The 14,602-nt window shown below is 33.0% G+C and overlaps 1 protein-coding gene and 1 pseudogene across 1 annotated transcript; both read left to right on the forward strand.

Annotated features, from left to right (window-relative positions):
- Positions 1 to 5,229: 5,229 nt before the first annotated feature.
- Positions 5,230 to 6,156, forward strand: LOC141547393 (vomeronasal type-1 receptor 1-like). Its single transcript, XM_074275836.1, has one exon. It carries the CDS (start codon positions 5,230 to 5,232, stop codon positions 6,154 to 6,156), a length of 927 nt encoding a protein of 308 aa, XP_074131937.1.
- Positions 6,157 to 6,300: 144 nt separating this feature from the next.
- On the forward strand, positions 6,301 to 14,314 carry LOC141547394 (vomeronasal type-1 receptor 4-like; annotated as a pseudogene).
- Positions 14,315 to 14,602: the final 288 nt, after the last annotated feature.

Raw genomic sequence — 14,602 nt, forward strand, 5'->3', positions numbered from 1 at the left:
CTAAATAGAGTAATTCTCCCAAACTGGTTTAACTTTTCATTTATGCTTCTATTTTTAACACAAACTCATGCCTGTAAGTATGTTTCCAAATATTAAATGCAAACCAAAGCAAAAAAAAATACACACACAAGAATACATAAAATTTAAATCACTCTTTTATCTCAATGTCTTACTAGATATTTTTTTTCTTTTAAGCAAACTCCTAAAGATATATCATTATCATATTATATCAATAAATCATACTAGTAGTAAATTCACAGGGCTGCTTTGACTATCAAAAGATTTGTGTCTACAATAAAGTATTTAATTAATTATAATAATTTTCAGAAAGAATAGGATTGATGAGTATTTTTTTTAGATCTCTAGATTTCAGGAAATTGTTCCCAGGTACACCAATGCACAGAAATCACTCTGTAATTCTTCCTTTCATATTATTAAGCAGAAAAAAAAGTTTCTCTTCACAATGTAAAGTATTGCTCCTTTAGAGTATAATTAGTCACTTTTAATAACTGCTGGGCATGTTTACTTAGATAAAGGGATGTCATGACATGACAGATTCCTTCTACCAATTTTTGTTTTTGAGGTGACGGTGTAATTGCTGTTCTTAGGGGAGATGAGCTCAAAAAAGGCTGTGCTTATAAATCCAGGTCTGACCAGCCCCACAGAGCACACAGAAGCAAACTTGTACAAGCACACACACACACACACACACACACACACACACACACACACACACTCAAAATTGTAGCCACTTCTTTGGCAGCACAGATCAGACTGGTGAGTAACTTTACATTTTTGTCACAGAGATCAGACTGCTAGAACTCTCACCTAAGGGAAGGAATTATTTTTTTCAGTATGTGGGATGCAGAAGAGACCTTGACGCCTCAGTAGGGATTATTCCCTTTGTAGATTACAGCAGGGGCATATTAGATTTTCTTCAGCACTTTTCTGGTACCTCTGTTTTATCTCCCCCTTAAGTGGTTCTGACCAGGTTAAAGGGAGTGGATGGAGATGCAGTGCTCAGCTGGTTATGATTCAGACACTGGCAGATTCTGCACTGAAACACTTCTGGGAGAAAACGATATCCTGGTTGTTCCCTTTCTCAATTTATCAGGAAAGGAGTTAGAACTTATGAATCTGAGCTCAACTTAGGAGAAGGAGAAGCTCTAATCTCTGATTCAGGCTGAATGTGTGAGAAAAGTCACTGTGAGCTGTGCAAGGTCAGAGTCCATCTGAAGGTGCTTTGGCAGAGCATTCTGGGCTTAGACCCCTGGCTGCTGCACACAGGGGCTTCAGGCCCTTCTCCTGTGACCTCCATCCTTTCTTCCCTCACACAGGTGGCTGGACTGGAAATAATATGGATTCCAGTCTTGGAGGTCCTGTGAGGATTTTTCAAGTAACAGCTCCACAGTCTGAACCCTTTCTCTCTGTCAGAGTATTATGGAGCATAAAAGAAGTCAGATAAGTTGACTAAAATCACCCATTTTATATGTGAGGTAACTGAGGTCAAGGGAACTATGTGATTTTTTTCACAGTCAAAGGAAGTTATTGGGGTTACATTTCAGTGCCTTGGCTCTCTGCCTGCTATTTAGCTCCTTCTCCTGTCCTCTTCTCCTCCCTGGTTGTCCTTTGTGCTTGTTTGATTTCAATGTAGCTTTTAGTATTTGATTAACTGGAAGGTACTCTCAATGTTATTTTTCTTCCTTTCTTCCTGTCTTTCCTTTTTCTTTATTCTTTTATAGGAATCTAACTTCTGTCACTCTTGTAATCAAGAGTTAATTTAGAATCAAGCACTTCCTACATTTTAATTATTGTTGAGGCAAGTAGGATTAACTGATTTACCCAGGGTCACAAAGCTAGAAACTATTAAATGTCTGAGGTTGAATTTGAACTCAAGTCCTCCTGACTTCAGCACCAGTTCTCTATCCACTGAGCCATCTGGATGACCTGAATTCCTTAATTTTTAAATGTATTTTTTACTAATTGGAAAAAGCAATTAGTTCTCTTCCTAAATGCCTCAGGTGCCCTGGATGCCCATGAATCATGGTAAAGTGGCAAGGACATTCAAATGAGAAGCAATGGACTTTGGGGGCACTGAAATGTATCTGACAGAAACAGGGAACGTATCCTGCAATGCAAAGAAGTACAATATAGTTTTACATTTTCTTATTCATATAATGATGATAACAATTTTGAAAGTAATTTTTGTCTATGAGCTGATATTTTATACCACCAATTTATTAGGGAGTATTCATTTCTTCAATAAGAATCAATTTTTGACATTATTTTATGATGATTCAATTATTAGTAATATTCAAAAAGCAATATCAACAATAACTTATAAACTGTATTAACCCTTCTTCTCTCCAGGGTTTGATCTAGATATATTTAATTTTTTTGTCATGTGGCCTACAATCCATGTGAATGAGATTATTTCTTTAAATTTCATTCTTTTGTCACAGCAGTATTCTGTTATACCCTTAGGAAATCGATTTCTTTAGCATATATTCAGACAAAAAATTGTTACACTGAAAACCAAGAAATAGTTAAGAATCTCTGAAGTTACTGTACTATGATTTTCTGCATTATGATGTTGCATTTTGTTTAATTTGGAAATTCATTATACTGGTATGAACATTTATTGGGCAAGAACCTGCTTGCAAATATTAGGAAAGAGAAAGGGCCTATAAAATAATCCTATTGGAAGATGTTTGGCAAGTCAACATTTTATGTCAGAAAGTGTCTTCTACAATATTAGTATGGTCTAATTATCCATCTGAATGAGGCAGGTACGGAAGTAGGAAAAGAACTCAGAAAGATTTATTGGTGAAGATGAGCCCATGAGAGATATAGACTAAACTATGGAAGCTCATTTGTCAATAGCAGAAATGTATTAAAGTCAAGAAGAAAGCCACTGTATGCTATCAAGGATTTGTATTAGCAAGTTGTAGTCAAATAATAAATGTTTGCTGTAAGTCAGCAAGAGCCAGAGAATCATCACTGTATTGTCTGAAACAAAAGTTGTGACTGCTCTCAAAAAAATTACTGAGCTTTTATTCATTTGGTATAATTTTTTTTAGGATTCTGCATGGATACTCACAGAAATGAATGAAAATTTAGCAATACAAACAAGTCCTTTTCTAACATATCATATTATTCTTATAGAAAACATATAAGCTAACTCTATGATGCTAATGTTACTGATGTAGGATTGAAACATAGAAATTACTTGATATGCTGATCTTCATGCTGTTAGTGGGGAGCAAAGAGGGGTTCCATCTATTTGATCTTTGTATACCAACAAAAGCTCTCTCCTCCACATCTTATTGGCATATATATTATGTATGAAGCTTTAAAGAACCAACATTTTCAAACGCTGATATAGATCAGAGTATTTTTAAAAGATATGTTTGTGTATGTTTCTCTCCTTCCCAATTAGATTTCATCCAAAGCTTACTTTATTGTTTGTTCACTCCCAAATTAACACTGATTTTCAAAGAAGCCCTGTTTTTTGTAACATTAAGTTGATATCTAATTGTATGAGTTGCTCATCATAATCAGAAAGGAGGCATTGATTTGCTGTCCAGGATGTATTCATAAGAACCATAGAATAGAGGAGGTATTAGGATCCCTTGCTTTTGAAACTGTTTTGAGTAAACTTATAAAAACATTGTAGCTCAGGATTATTTTCTGGATTGGTTCAAAGCTGACTTTTTTGTCAATAAAGAATATATAAGTAGAGTCTATGAGATGGATAATATTGTCCTTGGGAAAACTGTTTCCCTAACACTTTCCTTTGGGTGGGTGTTGCTATTCCCCTGATTTAGAAATCTCTTCACTTCTTAGGATCTCCCTTAAGAACTGTCTGCCTTTTGCCATGCTCAAAACCTGTGCTGGGAAAAAGTTCCCTATCAGTAACAATTGCATTTGTGAATATTTCTCTGTGCTCATAGATGTGCCGGTATTAAAGGCAACAGGATCATTGAAATGAACGAATTTGTGAGCTTTGCAATTACAGTAACCTACTGCTGAAAAGAGTTCATCAATGATATCTGACAAAACTAAGTGCAAGTGCATCAGCACCACTGTCCGCAATCGTGTGGATGTTGCCTGACAAATCCATTTTAGCCTCCAAAATTACAAGTGTTGTCATGGAGAAGTGACTATAGCAATAAATGATCAATAGGTGGATTTAGAAAAGTACAGAACAACCTCACCTTATAAAGGGAGATGTTATTCAAATATAACAGAGATACACAGGTACTATACAGAGATACAGAGACACACAAGCATTGTATAGTCTCACATAGATGCATATACATATGCTTGTATATGTGTAATTATAGATATCTATGTATATGCATGAATACATTTACATTTGTGTAAAAGCTCATTTGTATATGTGTGCCTGCTTATATATATACATATATATATATATATATATATATATATATATGTACTCACACAATAAGCCTTTATATATATATGTATATATATATATATATATATATATATATATTTATATATAGATATATATTTAAAATTGTCCTTTTCTTCAAGGATTGAAGGAAGAAAAGGAAGAAAAGTGGAAAAATAAAATTTAAAAGTATATATCAGAAAACACGTAAAAAAAGACCAGAGATAAGGAAAAGATGGTGATCTCTGAACATGTGTCATACATATTATATAGAGAGTCTTTTCATAAGAAAATTTCTTGCTTTATATTATAAATCCTTCCTTATGTCTTATTATGTATATGGCAAGGTGGTCTTTTCCTATTTTTTATTTTATTTATAAATCCTAAGGAAACATATATTTATTAACTTTTTTCTGGAAAAAAATTATCGGATCATATGAGTTTAGGTTTTATGTGGGCTATAACATATCAATGCCATTCTAAACAAAAGGCAAATATTTTAACGTAAGTATACAATCAAATAAGTACACAAATACATGAGATATAAAGTATAATTAAAATCTATATTTACAAAAAAAATACAATACCCCCAATTAAGAATATTTGCATCAAGAAAGTAAAAAAAAAAAAAAAAAATAGAAAACTTGTGCAACATATTTTCCAAAACTGTGTTTCTGTAACAACTAAGATCACTTTTTTGATAAGAAATGTGCAGAATCTAATTTTGAATTCTTGATTTTATAACAGATATTTCTTTCTTCATTCCCAGGTCACTTTGGATGTCAATATCATTGTGTTCCACAGAATAAGGAATGAAATCGAATGATGATATCCTCTGCATTTTATATATGCTTCAGGTTATAATCGGAGTCTTTGGAAATGGTTTACTCCTTTTCCTGTTTGGCTTTAATTTAGTCACTGGTCAAAGGATAAGACCAATTGATACGATTTTTGTTAATTTGTTCCTCTCCCATATTGTCATGATTGTTTTCAGGGCAGTTCCTTCTGCAATCCAACTTTGTGTCCAGAAAATTTTCCCGAGTGACACTGAATGCAAAATCATTGTTTATCTGCAGAGAGTGTCCCGGGGACTTTCACTTTGCAATTCCTGCCTCCTGAGTGTCTTCCAGGCCATCACCATCAGTTCCAGCAGCCCCAGTTGGGCAGTGCTGAAAGCCAAAGCACCAAAGTACATTATTCCATCCTGTGTCTTTATATGGGTATGCAATTTGCTGGTAGATTCTTTTGTGCCTCTAAGTGTGACTGCTATTAGGAATGACACAGTCAATAACCTTAAGAACAACCTAGGATATTGTTTTATAGACTGGCGTGTTTTTTCTACCTCAAAAGTACTTATCTGGAAGACACTTTATGATGCGGTATTTCTGGCAATAATGGCCATTTCCAGTGGCTACATGGTGTTCATTTTGTTCAGACACCACAGGCAAGTCCAACACTTTCGTAGCACTGGAGACAACCCTATTGCCACCCCAGAAACCAGAGCTACTAAAGTAATCGTGTTGCTTATGACTATCTTTGTATGCTTTTATTCAGTTAGTTCCATCAGTGTTATTGTAATGGAAAAATCTAAAGATCCAAGCCAGTGGATTATATGTATACATATATTTTTTACTTTATTTTACTCAACAGTAAGTCCTTTTGTTTTAATCAGTAGTGATTCACAGATCCTTAATTGTAACAATTTCAAAAGAATAAAAAATTCTCATCCTCATTATTAAAATATCAGAACAAATACATTTAAAATATGAAATTTTAAAGAAGAAAATAAATTCTAAAATCTCAATTCAAAACTTTTATTTCTTTAAAAGGACACTAAAGTACAAGTAGAAATTATTTTCATCAGAAAATAATTGTTTTTTAAGATGTATGATTCTGTCTACCAAACCAATAATGTTTTTTCTAAAGCAAAAAGAGTAATGATAAATGACGGTTAGTACAAATTCCAAATTTTGTTTCCATCCCTCATGGAAGACACCTTAATTGTCACCAGGTTCAATACTCACAAATGTCAAGAGCCATTGACAAAAGAGGTTGGGCTTATGCACAGGTTTAACAAGATATGTGGTAAAAATAAATAAACAAACAAACAAACAAACAAACAAATAAATAAATAGATAAATAAATAAATAGATAGATAGATAGATAGATAAATAAATAAATAAATGAATAAATAAATAAATGTTATATTTCATTCCTAGAAAATCACAGACCCAAGCACTTTCTCTGTTCTCTATATTTAGCTCATATCTTTTCATTTTCCTAATCATTTTTCTCATACATTAATGAGATTTTTAATAAAATTTTCCTTCTTCCTCAAATACATCTCTATTCTTCAGACATTTTAAAAGAGAGAAATGGAAATGGAATTTGTAAGCACACACAGAGAATGAGACAGAGAGACACACAGACACAGAGAAAGGGAGATAGTGAAATAGACACAGAGACAAAGGAGAGAGAGAGAGAGAGAGAGAGAGAGCGCAACAGGGAGAAAAAAAAAGATTATTTTGACAAGTATTGGCAGTAGAAGCAGTGTGGCTGTTCTTTTCCTTTGGTAAAATGAGAATAGTTAATTTTGACTCTGAGATTCAAGATCCAAATACTAGTCACAATACTGAGATTTTGTGTGTATATCCATTGAGCAAGTCCTTTCTTTGTGTTCATTTTTAATTTGTCTCTGAAAAAAAATTATATAGAGAATAGGGCCAATCAAAATTTGAGCTTTTAGGCAATTCTAAATAGTTCTTTCTCTTTGTGTACCCAAGTTTCCCAATCTTGAAGAACAGCTGTCTTAAATAGAGTTGTTTTCAACCTCTGAAACATCCATTTTTCTAAAAGTGTATAAACCCTAACCTTGCCACCATGACTATCTTTGGCTTTTAAGAAAGCCATTGAACAAATATATGGTTTAGGAATAAAATACTTATTCTGGTTTGAACAACTTTATAATAATTTATTTGGCTTAATTTATGTATTTATTGAACTAAACCCTACTGTAGCATAGAGGAAAGGTCCATGAGAGAAAGGGAACAAATCTTGTTTGAAGAAGACATGAGCTAAAATGTGATTAAATCTTTTCTTCCACAGGAATACTTTTGTACCGGAACTCTCCCAGGTTCCCAATAGATCCTCAAAACACAATCTACAAATAACATGAGTCTATACAACTTCAAAGAATTATGTAAAATTAAAAAAAAAAAGTTTTTACCATTGCAGTGGCATAAAATAGAAGCCAGAAATTAAACTAAACAGAGAAAGAGCAACAATATTGAAAAAGAAATATTTGAAATAAAGTTGGTAAGAGAAATCAGAGCACATTTAAGAATCATAAAATCAGAATAGGAAATTAGCAAAAAAGCATAAAAGAACAAAAATAAATGAATTCATACTAACATCTGTAACAGAAAAAGTAAAGCAATCACAACGAAAATGGATTTCTGATATTTCATGAAGTGATGTATAATTCCTAGAAATTTACATAATATAAATGAGAAACCCATCTTGTAAAAGAAGATAGTATGCTAGTGATTTCAGAAACCAGCTTTCAAAAAAGTAATGACTGAGGGAGATAAGAGTTCAGCACACAATAAGGGATTTCCAAAGAAATAGAGGATCAAATAAATGGAATGAAGAATTAAGCATTCGTAAAATGCAGAAGAAGAATAAATTGGGCTGAACAATAATTTTTTTAAATTAAAAAAAGGTGACAGATCCAAGATATCAGAATAGACATGGCATTTGAGCTGATACTTCTCATCATTCTCTCAGAAATAACTTTTAAAAAATGGATCAAATGTTATTCTGGTGCCCACAAGTGCTTTAGTAGAGTGATTCTTTAGTAGAGCCATTTCCAGCCAAAGATAACTTCAGTCAGAAGCAGAAATATATGCTACCATTCTTTTGCCCAATGGCCAATTTTGAGTTCCAGTTTTTGGGTGGAGAAGCAATTGAGTCACTCAGAAACAAGGGCTCTGGTTTAAGTTTGTTGTAAAGAAGGAGTAGCGTTCCTAGTTCCTCATGAACAGTTTCAGAGCAAGAGAGAAGTACAATTGCTTGCATTCCTCAGGGAAGACAGTGTCTTCCAAAATAAGAACTCACATAAAGAGAACAGTGACCATGCCTTTTTCTACATGATACAATCTTTGAATCACAGACAACTTACAAACTGCAAGAGCTAGTTTTGAAAAGCACAGGGAAACAAAGAAATGGCAATACTTTTTACAATAAAACCTAAAACTTAAGACAGTGATAACCCACCACCACCTCTACCAAAAGGTAAAGAAAGTCAAATTTTAAGTGAAATTCAGAGCTATATAAGTAAGAAAAATTAACACATTTATCATAATGTATTCTCAACAGAAATGTGTTATGGTGACAAGGAAGCTCAACACATAAACTCAGAAGAATTTAATAACTTGAAAATATTTGCAAGAATAATGTTAATGAGAATTATTGAATTCAGATTAATGCAAGAAGCATTTTTAAAATAAAACCTCAATAGAAATATAAACAAGAGCAAACTATTAATTTAGTCTTTTCTTATCTGTAAATTCTAGATAAAGGCATGAAAATTATTTTGCTAATCTTTCTCTACAGAGTACAGAGAATCATATAGTATATAGGATAAATATTGTGAAGTGCCTATTTCAATTTAATCCCCAACCTATCTTCATTCATTTATAACATACTATAGCAATGTTTCTAAATTTTAAAAACAAAATAATGAATAAAAACATACATCCAGAAAAACATGTGATACATACATATATATATATATATATATATATATATATATATATATATATAAAATATATATAAATATATATATATATATATGTACGTATGTCTATAGATATATACCTACTACTCCATAAATGTATCATCCAGGTTTTTATAACCAAAAGCTTGAAAATATTATGAGCATCATTTCTTTTTTTATCTACAGATAATAGAACCTTTAATTGCAAAACACTGCATCACAAAAGTCACTATCTAGCTATTATTAACAACAGATTAAATGTAGTTTTTGGTTTTTTTCCTTTGTTTTAGAATGTTCACATGCATCTCTTAATATGTCCACCTTCCTTGTTCATAACTAAATGTTATGTTAATGAAATTTGAGCTCCTTGAAGGGAGGTTAATATTAATAAAGCTAATTAAACATGTGCCATAACAGAACCATGTGACCAACTTTTGAACCTTAGAGTTGGAATGTCTGCCATGTTTTGTAGTTTTTGAATTACTGTTGGACAAGAAAATATACACCATTGATTTGACTGCACCCCTATCCCTTATCTTTTTCGCAAAGTTATAGTATCCTGGAAACAGTACATTTTACTACCACCATTTCTGACATATATTCTACCATATCTGAAGATGAGTGGCCTAGTGCTAGTGATGCTAGTATTTCCAATGAAAGTTTCCATTTAAATCAAGCAGATCCTGCTCTGTTAAGATTAGACACTTTACTTTCCTATCCTGCTGTCACCATGACCTGTTGCATACCATTCCTTCATTAGCTTTCTTGCTCAGAATTGAACTTAAACTTTATTTCAACTTTGTTTTATTAAATAAGCATTAACAAAGAGCCTTGAAGCTTGGGGTTTTCTATAAGAGAAATAAATACTGATAGAGCTTCATTATCAAGGCAGGCTTTTGGAACTATTAAATGCAGTCAAAGCAAAGCTAGGAGGAATTCACAACAGAACTGGGAAAATTTTATTCAATCATCAGACAACCAAGTAATAGAGGGAACAGAGGATTTTATTTAATTCAAAAAACCAGACTTCAATTAGAAAGTATTAATTATTTTATCCTCCAAATCCTAGATTATGTCAGGCAACCTCTTTCAGTCACGGTTTTCTAATAACATTATAGGTACACTAATAAAAGAGTACAGATTAGATAGACTAATTCTTCTAAACTAGTTTAACCTTTGCTTTATCCTTATATTTGTAATACATGTTTCCCAATATTAAAAACACAATAAACCAAAAAATACTCAAACAGGAATACATACAATTTAAATGAATATACTTTCCTCTCAATGTGTTACCTAGATTTTTTTTCTTGTAAACAAACTCCTAAAGATATATCATCATTATATTCGATCAATGAATAATAGTAGTAGTAAATTCACAGGGTTACTTTGAGCATAAAAAGATTTGTCTCTATAATAGAGTGGTCAATTAATTATAATTATTTTCAGAAAGAAAAAAATTGATGAGTTGTTTTTTTTTTTTTTAGATCAGTAGGTTTCAGGAAAATTTTCCTTGGCATATCAACGAACAGAAAGCACTCTCCGTAGTTCTTCCTTTCATATTATTAAGCAAAAAAAAAAAAAAAAAAAAAAAAAAAAAAAAAAAAGTTTCTCCCCACAATGTAAAGTGTTGCTCCTTTTGAGATTCTAATTAGTCACTTTTAGTAACTGCTGGGGATTTTTACTTGAGATGAAGGGATGTCATGGCCTGGTTCCTGCACACAGGGGCTTCAGGCCCTTCCCCTGTGACCCCCATCCTTTCTTCCCTCACACAGGTGGCTGGAAATAATGTAGCTTCCAGGCTGGGATGTCCTGTGGTGACTGTTCAAGCAAAAGCTCCACAGTCAGATTCCTTTCTCTGGGCCAGAGCATTATATAGTATAAAGGAAATCAGAGAAGTTGAGCAAAATCACCCATTTTATAGGTGAGGTAACTGAGGCCAAGGGGAACTGTGTGATTGTTTCACAGTCAAAGGGAGTTATTGGGACTGCATTTCAGTGCCTTGGCTCTCTGCCTGCTATTTAGCTCCTTCTCCTGGCCTCTTCTGCTCCCTAGTTGTCCTTTGTGCCTGTTATTTCAATGTAGCTTTTAGTATTTGATTAACTGGAAGGTACTCTCAATGTGGTTTTTCTTCCTTTCTTCCTGTCTTTCCTTTTTCTTTATTCTTTTATAGGAATCAAACTTCTGTCACTCTAGTAATCATGGTTAATTTAGATTCAATGACTTCCTATATTTTCTTTTGTGCTGAGGCAAGTGGGATTAAATTATTTGCCCAGGGTCATAAAGCTAGTAACTATTGAATGCCTGAGGCTGGATTTGAACTCAGGTCCTCCAGACTTCAGGGACAGTTCTCTATCCAATGAGCCACCTAAGTGCCCTGACTGCATACATATTAAAATTTATTTTTTACTAACTGGAAAAGGCAGTTAGTTCTCTGCCTAAATGCCTCAGGTGCCCTGGATGCCCATGAATCATGGTAAAGTGGCAAGGACATTCAAATTAGAAGCAATGGACTTTGAGGGCACAGAAATGTATCTGACAGAAACAGGGAATGTATCCTGCAAAGGAAAGAAGTCCAATATAGTTTTACATTGTCTTATTCACATTATAATAAATTTGAATTTTTTTTGGCCATGAGCTCATATTTAATAACCACCAATTTATTAGGAAATATATATTACTTCAATGATTATTAATTATTTCACATAATTTTATAAGACAAATATTTTAAAAGTACAATAGCAATATAAACAATAACTTATAAACTGCATTACTCTTTCTTCTGCCCAAGGTCTGATCTAGATATGCTTAATTTTTTGTCATGTGGCCTAAATACAAGCAGTGTTTTTAGCTATGTTCCATGTGCATCACATTATCTTTATAGTTCTTCCTTTTGTCACAGCAAAATTTCTGTTATACCTTTAGGAAAACCGTTCCTTTACCATATATTCAGACAAAAATTGTTATATTGAAAAGCAATAAATATTTAAGAATCTCTGAAGTTACTATGCTATGATTTTCTGCATTATGATGTTGCATTTTGTTTAATTCAGAAATTCATTGTACTGATGTGAACATTTATGGGGAAAGAACCTCGTCTGTATATTTAAGGAGAACAAATGGGCCCTTCAAATAATCATATTGGGCAATGTTTGGCAAGGCAACAGTTTATGTCAGAAACTGTCTTCTACAATATTAGTGTGATCTAATTATCCATCTGAATGAGGCAGGTCCTGAAGTAGGAAAAGGTCTCGAAGATTTATTGGTGAAAATGATGTGCCCATGAGAGATATAGAGTAAACAATAGAAGCTCAATTGTCAATATCAGAAATGTATTAAAGTCAAGAAGAAAGCAATGTATGCTATCAAGCATTGTTGTCAGCAAGCCGTAGTCAAAGAATAAATATTTGCTGAAAATCACAGAGTCAGACACTGTATTGTGTCTCAATAGGAAGTTGTGAATGCTCTCAAAAAAAATTTCTGAGCTTTTATTCATTTGGTATAATTTTTTTAGGATTCTGAAGCATTCACTACAGAAATAAATGAAGTTCTTTTTAAACATATCCTATTATTCTTACAGATAATGTATAAGCTAATTGTATGGTGCTCATGTTACTGATGTAGGATTGAAACCTATAAAAACTAAGTGATATGCTGGTCATCATGCTGTTAGGGGAGAACAAAGAGGGGTTCAATCCATTTATATCTTGTGTTCCAATCTAAATCTCTCTGCTCCACATCTTACTGGCATATAAATTATGTATGAAGCTTTAAAGAAACCAATATTTTTAAACAGATATACATCAGTGTATTTTTTAAAAAGTTATGTGTCTATGTCTCTCTATATGAATATAAAAGACAACATAAAAGTCCTTCCAAATTAGATGTTCAAAGCTTACTTTATAGTTCATTTACTCTTCTATTAACACTGATTTTCAAAAGAGCTCTGTTCTGTAGCAATAAGTTGATATGTAATTGTATGAGTTTCTCATCATAATCAGAAAGAAGGCAATTGATTTTCTGTCCAGTAGGAATAAATACGAACCATAGAATTGAGGAGGTGTCAGGATCCCTCCCTCTTTGAAACTATTTTGAGCTAATTTATAAAAGCTATTGTTATTCAGGGATATTTTCTGGATTGGTCCAAAGCTGTCTTTGTTGTCAATAAACAATATATAAGAAGAGTCTATGAGATGGATAATATTGTCCTTGAGAAAACTGTTTCCCTAAAACTTTGCTTGAGTGCATGTCCATATTCCCCACATTCCAATAGATACGATTTTTGTTAATTTGTTCCTTTCCCATATTATAATGATTCTTTTCAGGGGAGTTCCTTCTGCAATCCAAGTTTGTATCCAGAAAATTTTCCTGAGTGACACTGAATGCAAAATCATTGTTTATGTGCAGAGAGTGTCCCGGGGACTTTCACTTTGCAATACCTGCCTCCTGCCTGTCTTCCAGGCCATCACCATCAGTTCCAACAACCCCAAATGGGCCAAGTTCAAAGCTAAAGCCCAAAAACACATTGTTCCATCATGTGTCTTCACGTGGGTACTCAATTTGTTGATAGATGTAGTTGTGCCTCTGCATGTGACTGGCACAAGGAAAAACACATTTAGTCACCTTAAGAAGAACCTAGGATACTGTTCAATAGACTGGCATGCCATAACAACTTCCAATCTTGTTATGTGGAAGACACTTTATGATGTGGTATTTCTGCCATTCATGGCCATTTCCAGTACATGGTGCTTGTTTTGTTCAGACACAAATGGCAAGTCAAATATCTTCATAATACTAGTGTCAACCCTATGGCCACCCCAGAAACTAGAGCCATTAAAGTAATCTTGTTGCTCATGATTATCTTTGTATGCTTTTATTCAATTAGTTCTATTTTTGTTATTGTAATAGAAAAATCTAAAGATACAAGCCAGTGGGTTATACGTGTGTTTAAAATTTAAAATTTATTTTACTCAACATTAAGCCCTTTTGTTTTAATCAGTAGTGATTCACAAGTCCTCAGTTATTATATTTTCAAACGAATAAAAAATTCTCATCCACATTCACTAAAATCTCAGAACAAATACATTTTAACTATGATATTTCAAAGAAAAAAATTCTAAAGTCTCAATTCAAAGCTTTTATTTGTGAAAGAGGACACTGGAGTAAAAGTGAAATTTTTCTTCATCAGAAAATGATTATTTTACTTTTTCAGATGTTCGGTTCTGTCCAGCAAACCAATAAACTTTTTTTCCAAAGTAAAAAGAGTAATGATAAATGATGGTTGGTACAAATTCCAAATTGTGTTTCCATCCCTCATTCATCACCAAACTCAATACAAACAAATGTCAAGTACCAATGACAAAAGTGGTTAAAGTTTTGAACAGGTTTAACCAGATATGTGATAAAAA

This window comes from Sminthopsis crassicaudata, chromosome 6 (assembly GCF_048593235.1).
Source record: "Sminthopsis crassicaudata isolate SCR6 chromosome 6, ASM4859323v1, whole genome shotgun sequence".
NCBI lineage: Eukaryota > Metazoa > Chordata > Mammalia > Dasyuromorphia > Dasyuridae > Sminthopsis > Sminthopsis crassicaudata.

Coding starts and splice junctions, on each gene's coding strand:
- LOC141547393 (XM_074275836.1), top strand. CDS start 5,230: ATGAAATCGAATGATGATATCCTCTGCATTTTATATATGCTTCAGGTT.